At 43.5% G+C, this 14,729-nt stretch overlaps 1 protein-coding gene across 15 annotated transcripts in view; it reads left to right on the top strand.

Annotated features, from left to right (window-relative positions):
* Window positions 1–14,095, top strand: part of DYRK1A (dual specificity tyrosine phosphorylation regulated kinase 1A) — a 144,664-nt gene extending 130,569 nt beyond the window's left edge. For all 15 annotated transcript variants that reach the window (XM_086403975.1, XM_086403595.1, XM_086404364.1 and 12 more), the window contains 2 exons: window positions 1,451–1,575; window positions 10,802–14,095. In XM_086403975.1, coding sequence (XP_086260101.1) covers window positions 1,451–1,575; window positions 10,802–11,422 — 746 coding nt within the window. In that variant the 3' untranslated portion in view covers window positions 11,423–14,095. The remainder of the gene's footprint in view (window positions 1–1,450; window positions 1,576–10,801) is intronic.
* The last annotated feature ends 634 nt before the right edge of the window (window positions 14,096–14,729 follow it).

Here is a 14,729-nt window from a genome sequence, read left to right as displayed (position 1 = left end):
AGAAAAACATCTACTTGTGCGTCATTGACTGCGCTAAAACTTTTGACTGTGTGGATCACAAAAACTGTGGAAAATTCTTCAAAAGATGGGAATACCAGACCACCTTAACCTGCTCCTGAGAAACCTGTATGCACATCAGGAAGAAACAGTTAAAACCTTTCACGAGCAACTGACTAGTTCCAAATCAGCAAAGGAGTACTTCAAGGCTGTATATTGTCACCCTGCTTATTTAACTTACATGCAGAGTACATCATGAGAAATGCTGGACTGGATGAAGCACAAGCCAGAATCAAGATTGCTGGGAGAAATATCAATAACCTCAGATAATGCAGATGACACTACCCTATGGCAGAAAGCAAAGAGGAACTAAAGAGCCTCTTGATGAAGGTGAAAGAGGAGAGTGCAAAAGCTGGCTTAAAACTCAACATTCAAAAAACGAAGATCATGGCATCCGGTCCCATCATTTCATGACAAATAGGTTAGGAAAAAATGGAAACAGTGACAGACTTTATTTTCTTGGGCTCCAAAATCATTTCAGACACTTGACTTGAAACTGTGAAATTAAAAGGTGCTTGCTCCTTGGAAGAAAAACTATGACCAACCTAGACATCATATTAAAAAGCAGAGACATTACTTTGCTGACAGAGGTCCATACAATCAAAGCTGTGGTTTTTCCAGTAGTCATATACAGATGTGAGAGTTGGACCATAAAGAAGAGTGAGCACGGAAGAATGGATTTTTCGAACTGTGGTACTGGAGAAGACTCTTGGGAGTCCCTTGAACTGCTAGGAGATCAAACCAATTAATCCTAAAGGAAATCAAACCTGAATATTCATTGGAAGGACTGATGCTGAAGCTCCAATACTTTGGCCACCTGATGCAAAGAGCCAACTGATTGAAATGACACTGATTCTAGAAAAGATTGAGGGAATGAGGAGAAGGGGGCAAAAGAAGATGAGATGGTTGGGTGGCATTGCCAACTTATTGCACATGAATTTTAGCAAACTCCTTGAGATAGTGAAGGACAGGGAAGCCTTGCGTGCTGCGCTCCTTGGGGAAGCAAAGAGTTGGACACAACTTGGCAACTGAGCAACAACAAGGGAGGAATTATTTTTTGTAAGTCTATTCTTTGGGGCTAGTCAAAAAAAGTCCACCAAGTTCTAAGACTTAACTGTGCATATAATAAATTCTGCTTGGGAAAAAACGAGTGGCCAAATATTTAAATTGTTTTTAAAGTGGAAATACTTGGTCCACATGCTTGAGTTTTCCTGACTTAACTTGGTCCATTTGAGTTCAGTGATCTATGTGAAAGAAGAGAATTGGGTGCTTTTCTGGTGCCCTTTCAGGTTAATAGAAAGTGTTTCAGTTTTAATGTTACAGTTTTAGGATGTATCTATTTCAACACAACTAACTTCAAACTCACAAGTAGTGCTGTGTTTCGATGCTCCAGGTGGATCGTCGGGGACGAGCAACAGTGGGAGAGCCAGGTCGGACCCAACGCACCAGCATCGGCACAGCGGCGGGCACTTCACGGCCGCCGTGCAGGCCATGGACTGTGAGACCCACAGTCCGCAGGTGAGCCCGGCCCGCCCTCATGCGCGCCCTCCGCCGTGCCTGCGGAGCAGTGTGGGTGCCCAGGGTCTTTCAAGTGATTGTCACTTACCCCAAAGGGTCACAGCTTCCTCACCTGTAAGAGCTTCTCACTTACAAGACTGACATAAAGCAGCACAACCTTGCAGTCATTTCCCTCCTTGTTTAGAAACAGCTAAGATTTACTGAGTGCGTGCGAGCTGCTGCTCCATGTGGGTTTCCCCTGTGTTTATCTCGTTTACTCTGGGAGCATTTTGAGCCTTACCCTGTTTGGAGTTTCGTTTTACAGTGGGAACTGGGACTTCCTGGGTTCAGGTCTCTCTGAGGCTCAGGATCTTAATTACTGCCTCTCCCTCCTCTTGTCATCTGTCACCACCAATGGGCCTAGGTTCTGGATCAGTTTGTGGTTTGATTTCTCTCCTCCATGTTTTGTTTTGTGTTTTGAAGTTTTTTCATTCAGTTGGTTTTTCAACTGATTAAAGAGGATCTAATGAAGTAAAATTTCTTGAGGGGGTGAAGCAGATGGTAGTAGTAAAAATATTTACTAATATTTAAATACTCTGTAGAATAGTAAGTTAATTCATCCTGAGTACTGCGTAATGATGCCTGTAATAAGAGGCAGTCTATTATTTAACGAGAAATAAAGTGGACGTTGATGAACATCACCCCTGTTGTTGGGTCTGGGGCTGCCGCGGGCTGGTGGAGCGGTGCACCTGTCGGAGGTTGTCGCCGCCCTTGATTCGTGGTCACCAGCCTGCTGGGCAGGCCTTCCTGCTTCTCACATCATCTCTTCCCGCTCCCGTTCTCTCCAGTACTTGTTTCAAACTCTTCTCTGCCTCTTAGAAGCCTCTCCTCCTCTATTCTCCCTGACTCGTCCCTGGGTGGGGAGCACTCTTCAGAAAGGAAGGCCTCACGGCCTGTCCCCAGACACCTCTCGTGCCTGCGCGGGCGCTTGTCCTCAGCCTCCTGCCCGGCCCGCTGCTACCCGGGGCCTCTGCTCACCGCCTTCCCTCCACGCCCGGCCCTCCCCAGGCGTCTCTGGACGGCCTTCCCCGGCCCGTGTGTTCCCGCCCCGCGCTCTGCTCTCCGCGGGCTCTGTCTCCTCGCCCTTCGAGAGCCCTGCTGCTGCTGCCGTCAGCCTGCTCCCGTGTGAGCACCTGTCCTGTGCTGTCACCAGCGGTCAGTTCTCAGGAGCCGGGCGGGCTCTCGGTCGCTTCTCTCTCCGGTCTGCACTCACAGTGATGCGGCACTGGTTTCTGCCTGCCCTGGGCAGGCTCGCCTCTGCTTTCCCGGACAGCGTGGCCCTCCGCCCCGCCTGCCCCCTTCCGTCATCGCCTCCTTTCTGGATTCTCTTCTCCACCTGCCAGTGAAAGTGGACGTCCTGTGCCCTCTCTCACCGACACCCTCCTGGTGACCTCTTGTGCTCCTACCCGTGCCCACAACTTCCATCTTGATGTCAGTCACTTCACATGTTGATTTCTGACCTGGACCTCACTCTTGAGCCCTGTGCCTTTATTTCTGATCATCTCCTATCAGTGCCGCACTGGAGGTCTCCACAGCACAACCTACAAGTGTGTCACGTTGATCCTTGTCATCGCTTCCTCTTCTACCACAGCTCTTCTACTTTGATCTGTTCTTTGTACAGAATGGCCCCGAATTTACCCATTTTCTTAGGTCATACACTTGATGCTTGGGAGTTAATCCTTGAATCTCTCCCTCCCCCCCTGACAAGGAATCCAGTGATAAATAGTGTGGATTCTGAGTATCTTACATGTGTTTCTGTTCTCTCCACTTCACTACCCCGCTCCTTGCTGCAGGCGTCTCTAGCCTATCTTACTATAAAGATGGTTTTTGACTGGTCTTCCAGCATCTGTTTCATTCACCAGTTCGCCTCTGTTCTTCAGCCAAGTAAATAAATGTTCAGGAAAGCAGTCTCATCCGGATCCATCCCCTGCTTTCAGCCACTTTTTGGCTTTCTCTTGTACTTCAAAAAAAAAAAAAATTTGAGAAGGCTTCCCAGGTAGCGCTGGTGGTAAAGAACTGCCTACCAGTGCCGGAGACAAGAGACGCGGGTTCGACCCCTGATCAGGAAGATCCCCTGGAGGAGAGCACAGCAACCCCCTCCAGTATTCTAGTCTGGAGAGTCCCATGGACAGGGTGGCAAAGAGTCAGACGCAACTGAGCGCAGCGGGGTTTTCAGTGGTTCCTGTGCTCTGGCCCCGACCCAGGCATTCTTCCTCTCCATTCACTCTGGTCTTCCGGGAATTTTTTTCATTTTCCGGACCTTATTGTGTTCTCCATCACAGTTCTCACGTGGACTGTGCTCAGCCTGGAATATGCTTTTCCTCTCTCTCTGCCTCGGTGACTACTGTATATCCTTCTGAGCTTAAATATCACTACCAGAGGCTTTCCCTAATTCTTCAGAGTATCCTTCTTTCCTCCCTTTATTCTTCCAAATATATTAATACTGCAAATACATAAACTCTACCAGGATAAGATAAGACATTTGTGTTCATCCTACCCGTATTTAAAGAAGTCAATATTGTGTCTTATTTGCTTCAAACCTTTTTTATTTAATTTTTAAACAGTTGATACGTTCACATGGTTTACAAATCGGTAACATAGACGGGGACTCAGTGAAGAGTCTTTCCTTCTGTGTCGTCTAGCCACCTGATTACTATATTAATGTTACTGGTTTTCTGTAGCCTTTCTGAGATGTTTTATACATACTCAAGCAAATACAAATATATACTCTTCATCTAACCTTTTGCACACAAGTGGTAGGTAGCATACCATGCACACTGCTTCACAGCTTTTTTTTTTTATTTTAATGTGTTTTACATATATTTTTTAATAGATATATTATGGAACTCATTCTGTTTCATAGAGAGCTTTTCATTTGTTTTGTTTTGCTTTTAATAGTCACACAGTATTCTGTTGTGTAGATGTTCCACAGGGCATTGCAGTTGTTCCCTATTAATGGACATTGAGTCTACTTTCAGTCTTCCTTACTTTACTACTCAAAATACTGCTATAATGAATAACCCCATATACAAATCATCCACACACACACAGTTAGTTCATCTGTGATATAAATTCTTGGATGTGAAATTGTTGGGTCAGAGAATAATGTGGCTTGTCACTTTGATGACTGTTGCCAAATTGCTCTCTGTGTAATTTTTACCAGTTTAGCTTGCCAGTAACTGAGTTTTAAGAAACTGGGATCATCTTTGGATACAGTCTGAAATGAAAAACCTAGCATTGGACACAGTATAGTTACATTTTGTTTATTTCTTTTCATGTATGAATTTGAGTAGTGTCACAGTTTAAGAATCATTAGCATTCTCTGATTGGAGAAGGAAATGGCAACCCACTCCAGTGTTCTTGCATGGAGAATCCCAGGGATGGCAGAGCCTGGTGGGCTACTGTCTATGGGGTTCCACAGAGTCGGACACGACTGAAGTGACTTAGCAGTAGCAGCAGCATTCTCTGAGAATTTTCTGCCTGTTTTTTGTCTGGATTATTTTCAGTAGTATTTCTTGGGACCACTTTCATTGAGTAAATACTGAATGATCTGTGCTAGCCACTGGTGATAAAGAAACAGGCTTTGCCTTCCTAGAGGTTACAGTGACTCAGTATATAAATGAATCAAGTGAATAGAAATTGCAAGAACTAGAAAATAAGACAATATAATAGAGACTAGCTGTTTGTTGGGTGAGGTGTATTAATTTAAGTAGGCCCAACTGGTAACAGATAGAGCCCCCAAAATATGGTAGCTTGAAGAATGTGAAGTTTCTCTTTTATGTAATGTCCAGAGTGGGCATGTGGGTTAGCAGCACGGCTCTCCCATGTCCTGGGTTCCTGACATCTTGTGACTGCCCCATCCCCAGGGCCTAGTTGTCTGCTGCATGCCACAGAAGGACCTGGCAGGTATGTTGTGGACTGGATCTGGTTGTGCTATAGGAACTTGCCATTGACCAAAACAGTTGCACGGCCATGTCTAAGTACAGCGGAGACTGGAAGTGAGTGTGGTTGGAGCCACATGCCCAGGAAGAAGTTTTTTGAGGACAACTGGGAGTCTCTGGCCCAGAAGTTAGGGCAGCGTTAGCCAGAGTGGTGAGGGAAGACTCTGGAATTGAAACAATGAGAAAGAAGCATCCAAGCAGAAATTAGAAATCAGAGCATTGTAGGCAGAAGGGAACAGTATGTGCAGATACTCTGAGGCATGTGAAAGATGTTGACCGGATAGAGGAACAGAAGGAAGATGCTGTGTAGTAGGAACCCAGGCAGCAAGAAGAAGGCAGACCAGAGGAAAAGGCTGGAGAAATGAGCACTGATCAGACTGTGCAGGTTGTGTATCCATTCATCCTTCAGTGGATGCTTGGGTTGTTTCTTATTTTGGCTGTTAAAATAATGCTACAGTGAACATGGGGGTACATATATCTTTCCAAGATAGTGTTTTTGTTTTCTTCAGGTAAATACCCAGAAGTGGAATTGAGGATGATGTGGTTCAGTTCAGTCAGTCATGTCCGATTCTTTGTGACCCCATGGACTCCAGCACTCCAGGCTTCCCAGTCCATCACCAACTCCCAGAGTCCACCCAAACCCATGTCCACTGAGTCGGTGATGCCATCCAACCATCTCATCCTCTATTGTCCCCTTCTCTTCCTGCCTTTAGTCTTGCCCAGCATCAAGGTCTTTTCAAATCAGTCGATTCTTCACATCAAGTGGCCAAAGTATTGGAGTTTCAGCTTTAACATCAGTCCTTCCAGTGAATATTCAGGATTGATTTCCTTTAAGATGGACTGGTTGGATCTCCTTGCAGTCCAAGGGACTCTCAAGAGTCTTCTCCAGCACTACAGTTCAAAAGCATCAATTCTTTGGTGCTCAGCTTTCTTTATAATCCAGCTCTCACATCCATACATGACTACTGGAAAATCCATAGCCTTAACTAGACAGACCTTTCTTGGCAAAGTAACATGTCTACTTTTTAATATGCTGTCTTGGTTGGTCATAACTTTTCTTCCAAGGAAAGCGTCTTTTAATTTCATGGCTACAGTCACCATCTGCAGTGATTTTGGAGCCCAAAAAAATAAAGTCTGGCAGTGTTTCCACTAATGTTTGCCCCCATCTGTTTGCCATGAAGTGATGGGACCAGATGCCATGATCTTCGTTTTCTGAATGTTGAGTTTTAAGCCAACTTTTTCACTCTCCACTTTCACCTTCATCAAGAGGCTTTTGAGTTCCTCTTCACTTTCTGCCATAAGGGTGGTGTCATCTGCATATCTGAGGTTATTGATATTTTTCCCGGCAATCTTGATTCCAGCTTGTGCTTCCTCCAGCCCAGCGTTTCTCATGATGTACTCTGCATAGAAGTTAAATAAGCAGGGTAATAATATACAGCCTTGACATACTCCTTTTCCGATTTGGACCCAGTCTGTTCTTCCATGTCCAATTCTAACTGTTGCTTCCTGACCTGCATATAGGTTTCTCAAGAGGCAGGTCAGGTGGTCTGGTATTCCCGTCTCCTGAAGAATTTTCCACAGTTAATGTGATCCATACAGTCAAAGGCTTTGGCATAGTCAACAAAGCAGAAATAAATGTTTTTCTGGAACTCTCTTGCTTTTTCGATAACCCAACAGATGTTGGCAATTTGATCTCTGGTTCCTCTGCCTTTTCTAAAACCAGCTTGAACATCTGGAAGTTCATGGTTCATGTACTGTTTAAGTCTGGCTTGGAGAATTTTGAGCATTAGTTTACTAGCGTGTGAGATGAGTGCAATTGTGCAGTAGTTTGAGCATTCTTTGGCACTGCCTTTCTTTGGGATTGGAATGAAAACTGACCTTTTCCAGTCCTGTGGCCCCTCCTGAGTTCTCCAAATTTGCTGACATATTGAGTGCAGCACTTTCACAGCATCATCTTTTAGGATTTGACATAGCTCAGCTGGAATTCATCACCTCCACTAGCTTTGTTCGTGGTGATGCTTCCTAAGGCCCACTTGACTTCACATTCCAGGATGTCTGGTTCTAGGTGACTGATCACTCCATCATGATTATCTGGGTTGTGAAGATCTTTTTTGTATAGTTCTTCTGTGTATTCTTGCCACCTCTTCTTAATATCTTCTGCTTCTGTTAGGTCCATACCATTTCTGTCCTTCACTGAGCCCATCTTTGCATGAAATGTTCCCTTGGTATCTCTGATTTTCTTGAAGAGATTGCTAGTCTTTCCCATTCTGTTGTTTTCCTCTAGTTCTTTGCATTGATCACCGAGGAAGCCTTTCTTATCTCTCCTTGCTATTCTTTGGAACTCTGCATTCAAATGGGTATGTCTTTCCTTTTCTCCTTTGCTTTTCTCTTCTCTTCTTTTCACAGCTATTTGTAAGGCCTCCTCAGATAGCCTTTTTGGTTTTTTGCATTTCTTTTCCATGGGGATGGTCTTGATCCCTGTCTCCTGTACGATGTCACGAACCTCCATCCATAGTTTATCAGGCTCTCTATCAGATCTAATCCCATGAGTCTCAGTTCCACTGTATAATCATATCATGTGGTAGTTCTGTTTTTAATTTTTTGAAGAACCTCCTCCATACTATTTTCCATATAATGGGTGTACTAATGTATGTTCCCATCAGCAGTACGTGAGGGTTTCCTTTTTTCTGCATCCTCACCAGCAGTTGTCATTTGTTGTCTTTTTGGGAGTGATGTCTCACTGTGGTTTGGGTTTGCATTTCTTTAGTGACAAATGATGTTGAGTTGCTTTCCTTGTGCATGGTGGCCATCTTTGTGTCTTCCTTGGAAACGTGTAGTCAGATCTCCTGCCCATTTTTAAGTCAGATTATTTGGGTTTTTGCTATTGAGTTTTATCAGTTCTTTTTATGCTTGGGATATTAGCCTATCAGGTACGTGGTTGACAAATGTTTTCTCTCATTCAGTAGGTTGCCTTTTCGTTTTGTTGATGGTTTCCTTTAGTGTACAGTAGGTTTTTAGTATAATGTAGTCTCATTTGTTTATTTTTGCTTTTGTTGCTTTTGCTTTGGTGTCAGATTCAAAAAATCATCGCCAGGGCTTGTTCCAGACTGTCTGTGTTTCCTTCTAGGAGTTTTCTGGCTTCAAGTCTTTAATCCATGTTGAGTTCATTTGGGGGTTTAGTGTAAAATGGTGGTTGAGTTTCATTCTTTTGTATCTGGCTGTCTAGTTTTCCTGACACCATTTAAATTAATTAACTAATTTCTCCTCTGTGCTGGGTCTTCACTGTTGCACACAGGCTCTCTGTGGTCTCCGTGAGCAGGGGCTGCTCTTTGCTGAGCTGTGTGGGTCTTCATTATTGCGCACAGGCTCTCTGGTCTCTGCGAGTGGGGCTGCTCTTTGCTGAGCTGTGTCGCTTCTCCTGTGGCAGCTTCTCGGTGCAGAGCGTGGGCTGCAGTATGCGTGGCACCCAGTCTTGGTTTCCCTGTGGCCTCGGGCATCTTCTGGGCAGGGATCAGACCTGTGTTCCCGGTGTCGGCAGGTGGATTCTTAACCACTGGACCACCGGGAATTCCCACGACACCATTTATTGAAGGGAATAGCCTTTCTCCATTGTATATTTTTGGTTCTTTCTCACAAATTAATCGACTGTATACACATGGGTTTATTTCTGGGCTCGCTCTCCTGTTCCGTTGATCTGTGTGCTGGTTTTTGTGCTGGTACCATGCCGTTTTTAGTTCCTATAGCTTTGTAGTATAGTTCTGTATCAAGGAGTGTGATGCTTCCAGCTTTTTCTTTCTCAGGGTTGCTTCAACTACTTGGATCTTTTTTGTGGATTACAAATTTTAGGATTTTGTTCTATTTTTTGAAAAAATGCCATTGAAGTTTTGATTCTGATAGGATTGCATCGACTCTGCAGGTTGCTCTCAGTATTTGGACACTTAGCAGCACTGATTCTCCCCTTCCAGTCAGTGAGCAGGGCCAGTCTTCCCATTGCCTTGGGTCTTCCATGTCTCTTGCTCTTGTCTTGTTTTCCATATAAAGCTCTTTCACCTCCTTGGTTAAATTTATTTCTTGCTTATTTTGTTCTTTTTGATGCCTTTGTAAATGGGATTGTTTTCTTTTTCTGATATTTTATTATTAGTATATAGAAATGCAATAGGTTTTTGTGTAACTGATTTTGTATCCTGTAACCCTGCTGCTGCTGCTGCTAAGTCACTTCAGTCATGTCCGACTCTGTGCGAGCCCATAGACGGCAGCCCACCAGGCTCCCCCATCCCTGGGATTCTCCAGGCAAGAACACTGGAGTGGGTTGCCATCTCCTTCTCCAATGCATGAAAGTGAAAAGGGAAAGTGAAGTCTCTCAGTTGTGTCCGACTCTTCACGACCCCATGGACTGCAGCCCACCAGGCTCCTCTGTCCATGGGATTTTCTGAGAGTACTGGAGTGGGGTGCCATTGCCTTCTCCTCCTGTAACCCTACTGAATTTATTATCTCCAAAACTTTTCTCATGGAGTCTTTACGGTTTTCCATATATAATGTTGCATCATGTGTATGTAGCAACCATTTTACTTCTTTATTTCCAATTTGGATGCTTTTTATTTCTTTTTCATGCTTAATAGTTTGGATATCTGTTTTTAAAAGATCATTCTTGTGATTTGGGGAGTGGTTTGGTAAAAGGCAAGGGGGGAAGATGGGAGTTGATTTAGCAGGCTGTTGTGTTAGTCTAGGCAAGAGATGGTAGTGACCTCACATAGAGTAATGAAGAGATGCCAGATGTGAGTTCTTATTTTGGAGGTGGCTTTAGTGTTACTCACTGATTGTTTGAGTGGAGGAATGGTTAGGCAGCTAAATGCATAGTAGTGGTTCAGTTAAAACAGGAAAGATGGAGAGGAGGGGCTTTAGGGTAAAGAATGTCTTTTGGACTGATCAGAAATAACCAGTTTTACCCTCTGGCCCTTTCCAGAAGAAGTTTGCTGACCCCTGGCATAAACAGTGCTCCCAAGGAAGGAAAGTGGCCAATAAAATATATGACCCTGTTTATGGGTATAACTTGCTAAAAATTGCAGCTTTCATAATAAAATGATTTTCACTCTTGAAACATATTTGCAAGTTTGTGTTAGAGAGCTGTCTAAAACATTAAAATTTCAAACCCCTCTCTCTAATGTAAATGCTAATGTAGCTTTTAATTGAAGATTAAAGCTTGGAAACATCCTCTGAATAAATCTTTTTACAATCTGCTCTTCCAGGTGCGTCAGCAGTTTCCTGCTCCCCTTGGTTGGTCAGGCACTGAAGCTCCTACACAAGTCACTGTTGAAACTCATCCCGTTCAAGAAACCACCTTTCATGTAGCCCCTCAACAGAATGCATTGCATCACCACCACGGAAACAGTTCCCATCACCACCACCACCACCACCACCACCACCACCACCATGGACAGCAAGCCTTGGGCAACCGGACCAGGCCAAGGGTCTACAATTCTCCAACAAATAGCTCCTCTACCCAGGATTCTATGGAGGTTGGCCATAGTCACCACTCCATGACATCCCTGTCTTCCTCAACTACTTCTTCCTCTACATCTTCCTCCTCTACTGGTAATCAAGGCAATCAGGCCTACCAGAATCGCCCAGTGGCTGCTAATACCTTGGACTTTGGACAGAACGGAGCTATGGACGTTAATTTAACCGTCTACTCCAATCCCCGCCAAGAGACTGGCATAGCTGGACATCCAGCATACCAGTTTTCTGCTAATACAGGCCCTGCACATTACATGACTGAAGGGCACCTGGCAATGCGGCAAGGGGCTGATAGGGAGGAGTCTCCCATGACGGGGGTGTGTGTGCAGCAGAGTCCTGTAGCTAGCTCGTGACTACATTGAAACTTGAGTTTGTTTCTTGTGTGTTTTTATAGAAGTGGTGTTTTTTTCCAAAAAAAACAAAGTGCAAAGCTGCTTGAATCAGAAGGAGATTAACACACTGAACTGCTACAGGAGGGCAAAGCTGACTTTTTTTTTTTTTTTAACTTGAAAAGATTGCAAAGGGACAATGAAGTTTTTAAAAGAGCCATGTCCAAACCCATCTTCTCGGATAGCTCAGAGGCGTCCTCTTTTTGCCGCCCCCCATTTTAACTTGCCACATCCCGGTCACGTAGTGGGGTTTTTTGTCTTTCTATTCCACAAAAGTTATTGTTCAGATGTTGGTCTTGCTCATTTGCCAACTAATTTTAAAATAAAACGGCACTGCACATCATTTGCGTACAGGGCCCCATGAGGGTGTTTTCTCCCCCTTTTTGTTTTTCCTTTCCCCCCGCCCCCCGCCTCCCGTTTTTGTTTTGTTTTTGTTCTGTTTGGGGTGGGGGGTGGGAAATTGGGGTTTTTAAGTCCTCTAAACACACTTGGGCACGGAAACGCAGTACTGTAAGAAGAGGGACCTCCAGCTCACACAGTCATCACCTGCAGCTGTATGGGAGGGACGGTTGTATGGGCGTGTGGAAGGCACAGGACGCACGCTGAGTGGCGGGGTCAGAGCCCTCTGTCTGAATCTCCTGAGGAGCAAAGCAGCACTGACCTGGGGTCCTGTGGGTCTCCCGTTGCCGAGGCCGCAGGGAGGGGAACGGAACGTGACTGGCCTCCCGTCCAAGGTGCACTGAGAAGCAATCAACGGGTCAGTCGTGGCCAGTCCTGAGGAGGTCTGAGTGGTGGTCTTTGGGAAAACCTTTGGCCTTATGGATTTGGACTCGAAACTAGAAGAGCCTACCATTTCAGATGCAATCACTTTGGGACATGCTTTTGCAGACAGTCCTTAACGCTGAAAACACAGAGAATGGGTAATTCAAGAGGCCTTTCTTTTAAAACAGACTTTGGTGACCCACTAATTGTAAGGTATTGCAAGGTCACTTTGCGTGTGTCATAAAGTTGACTTCCTTATTGGTTGAAGGTCACAGAAGTAGTGGTTTGCTTTGATGGAAATAGCTACAGCTGTGTCCCTTCCTGCTTTTTACTTTTTCTTTTGCTTTTTCTCGGCACGTGGTATCTCCACCATTTCTTCTGCACAAAGATGTCTTCTGTTCATCCTGAACATTTTTTAAAAAAAAATGCAGAATTTTATGTGACTGCTTTTTTGCCTCACAATTATGCTGTGAATTTTACAAAAATTTATTTTCTTTTTTGATAATTTATTGTACCAAAGCTGTTTTTATAGCACATAGATGTCTGTAACCAATAATGTAGCAGTTCTGCACTTTGACACAAGGTGTAACTAGACCATTTTTAAATGTCAGTTGAAAATTATGGCTGTACTATTGCTTAAACAAAACTGGAACTGTTGCTGAATCCATAGCCAATACATTTACAGCAATCTGTGTACTGAACATGATAGATTGACACCTAACTCAAGATTACAACAGCTGTTACATCCTCAATGTGTTCAGGCTTCTGAAGGTAAAGGGACACTGGATCCAGAAGCTATGGAACTAGCAGTTGATTCTTGTATTCCTGATTAACCTACTTGTAAACTTGAAAGCAAGACCTCGATTGCACCAACAGGTCCAAAACATGAGCACGAGTAAAGCAGAACTCGCACGCGTGACCTGAGATGAGCAGGCTGGTGTTTTAACAGGTGCCTAGTTTTGAGATTATGCTGCCTTAATGTAACACAGTCTGGCAGTTGCTAAATTTGTGTTCCCATTTTAAATTGACCAATTTTACGGTGTTATACTTTTGAGCGGTTGAATTGGGAGAATGAAGATAAGAAATTTACCTGTCCAGGATCAAAGAAGCCTAGAAAAGAAGCAGTAATCTACCTCTGCCGATAACCCTGTTCAAAACAACTCAGCAGAAACACCACGTTACTTTTTATTGGTCAATTCCATGTGGCTGACTAGGTCAATTTTTTTCTGAACAAAAGCAGGTTTTTATATGTAAAACAGTGACAAAAGACAAAAAGGTTTAAAACTATGTGAATGTGAATGGAAACTTGGGAATATCCGTTTTTATAAAACCACACAAAAATTTTTTTTGTTGTTAATCAGGAAATCCATATTTATTTTGTAATTAAATGTCAAGCCTGTGGATGATTTTTGAACTTCGTAGTTCATGAAGGTTTACAGTGAATAAAAGGATGTCATCTTGAGTCTAGCAATATCAAAAGGAATTCAGTAGTTACTGCTGTTTAGGAATATGAGGTGAAGACATACGTGGGTCAGGTCATTTTTTTTCTGTGCTGGTTGCCACATCTTAGCAAGCACCAAAAAAAAAGCAGTTTTTAAACCGCTATTTACATACAGGAAGTCATCAGAGCCGATGCTTCTGCATACTGTGTTATGTTGCAGTCCAGTTTTGTGTGCTTTACTACACGGTTTGGTTACAGGGCTTCTGTGCATTGTAAACATAAACAGCATGGAAAAGGTTAAATACCTGTGTGCAGATTGTAAGATCTGGTCCGGACTTGCTGTGTATATTGTAACGTTAAATGAAAAAGAACCCCCCTTTGTATTATAGTCATGCGGTCTTATGTATGATAAACAGTTGAATAATTTGTCCTCAGACTCTTTACTATGCTTTTTTTAAGATTAAGTAAAATGTAAACATAGTTAAAAAAAAAAACTTTCCTATGCAGTTAACCTGGTCCAGGTAATGGTCTGGTAGGTATACCAACTAGAAGTTTGAAGTCAAATGTGTAGAAAGGAAAATCATAGTTACATCAACCTAGGCTTCAAAAATCTTGGAAAAAAAAGTAAAAATTGGAGGTTTAACAGACAATTTGATTTTTTAAGATTGACTCTTTACTATATTCACAGGTTCTGTCTGATTGAAAATGCTAGTAGTTCGTCATGTTGGGGATGGCGTGGGAGTTAGGTGGTTTTCTCTAGGCTTTGACCTGCGTGGAAACACGAGGAGCTACAAATCATACCCTTCCTCTTGCCCCAGATCCTTGGTGGATGTCTGTCAGGGGCTTTCTTGTACAGAGTCTTAAGATTGCTGCCACGGTGAGTTAATCCTCACCAAAAATCTCTCTTTATAAATTAGCCTGTGTAAGTATGCAGTAAGGTAGCTTTCAGAAGGCAGAAAACATACTGTAAAAGTTGAATGTGATTTCGTTAAGTTCAGATTGACTACATAAAGTTGCACCTACCACGTGTGAAAGGAAAACCACCTTTAGTGTTTTTCTTAGGGTGAT

Source organism: Bos grunniens, chromosome 1 (assembly GCF_055505025.1).
Source record: "Bos grunniens cultivar Pamir isolate PY7600 chromosome 1, Bosgru_T2T1.0, whole genome shotgun sequence".
Classification (NCBI taxonomy): Eukaryota; Metazoa; Chordata; class Mammalia; order Artiodactyla; family Bovidae; genus Bos; species Bos grunniens.
The sequence above is the reverse complement of the archived record's forward strand: the minus strand, read 5'-3'. Positions and strand labels throughout refer to the sequence as shown.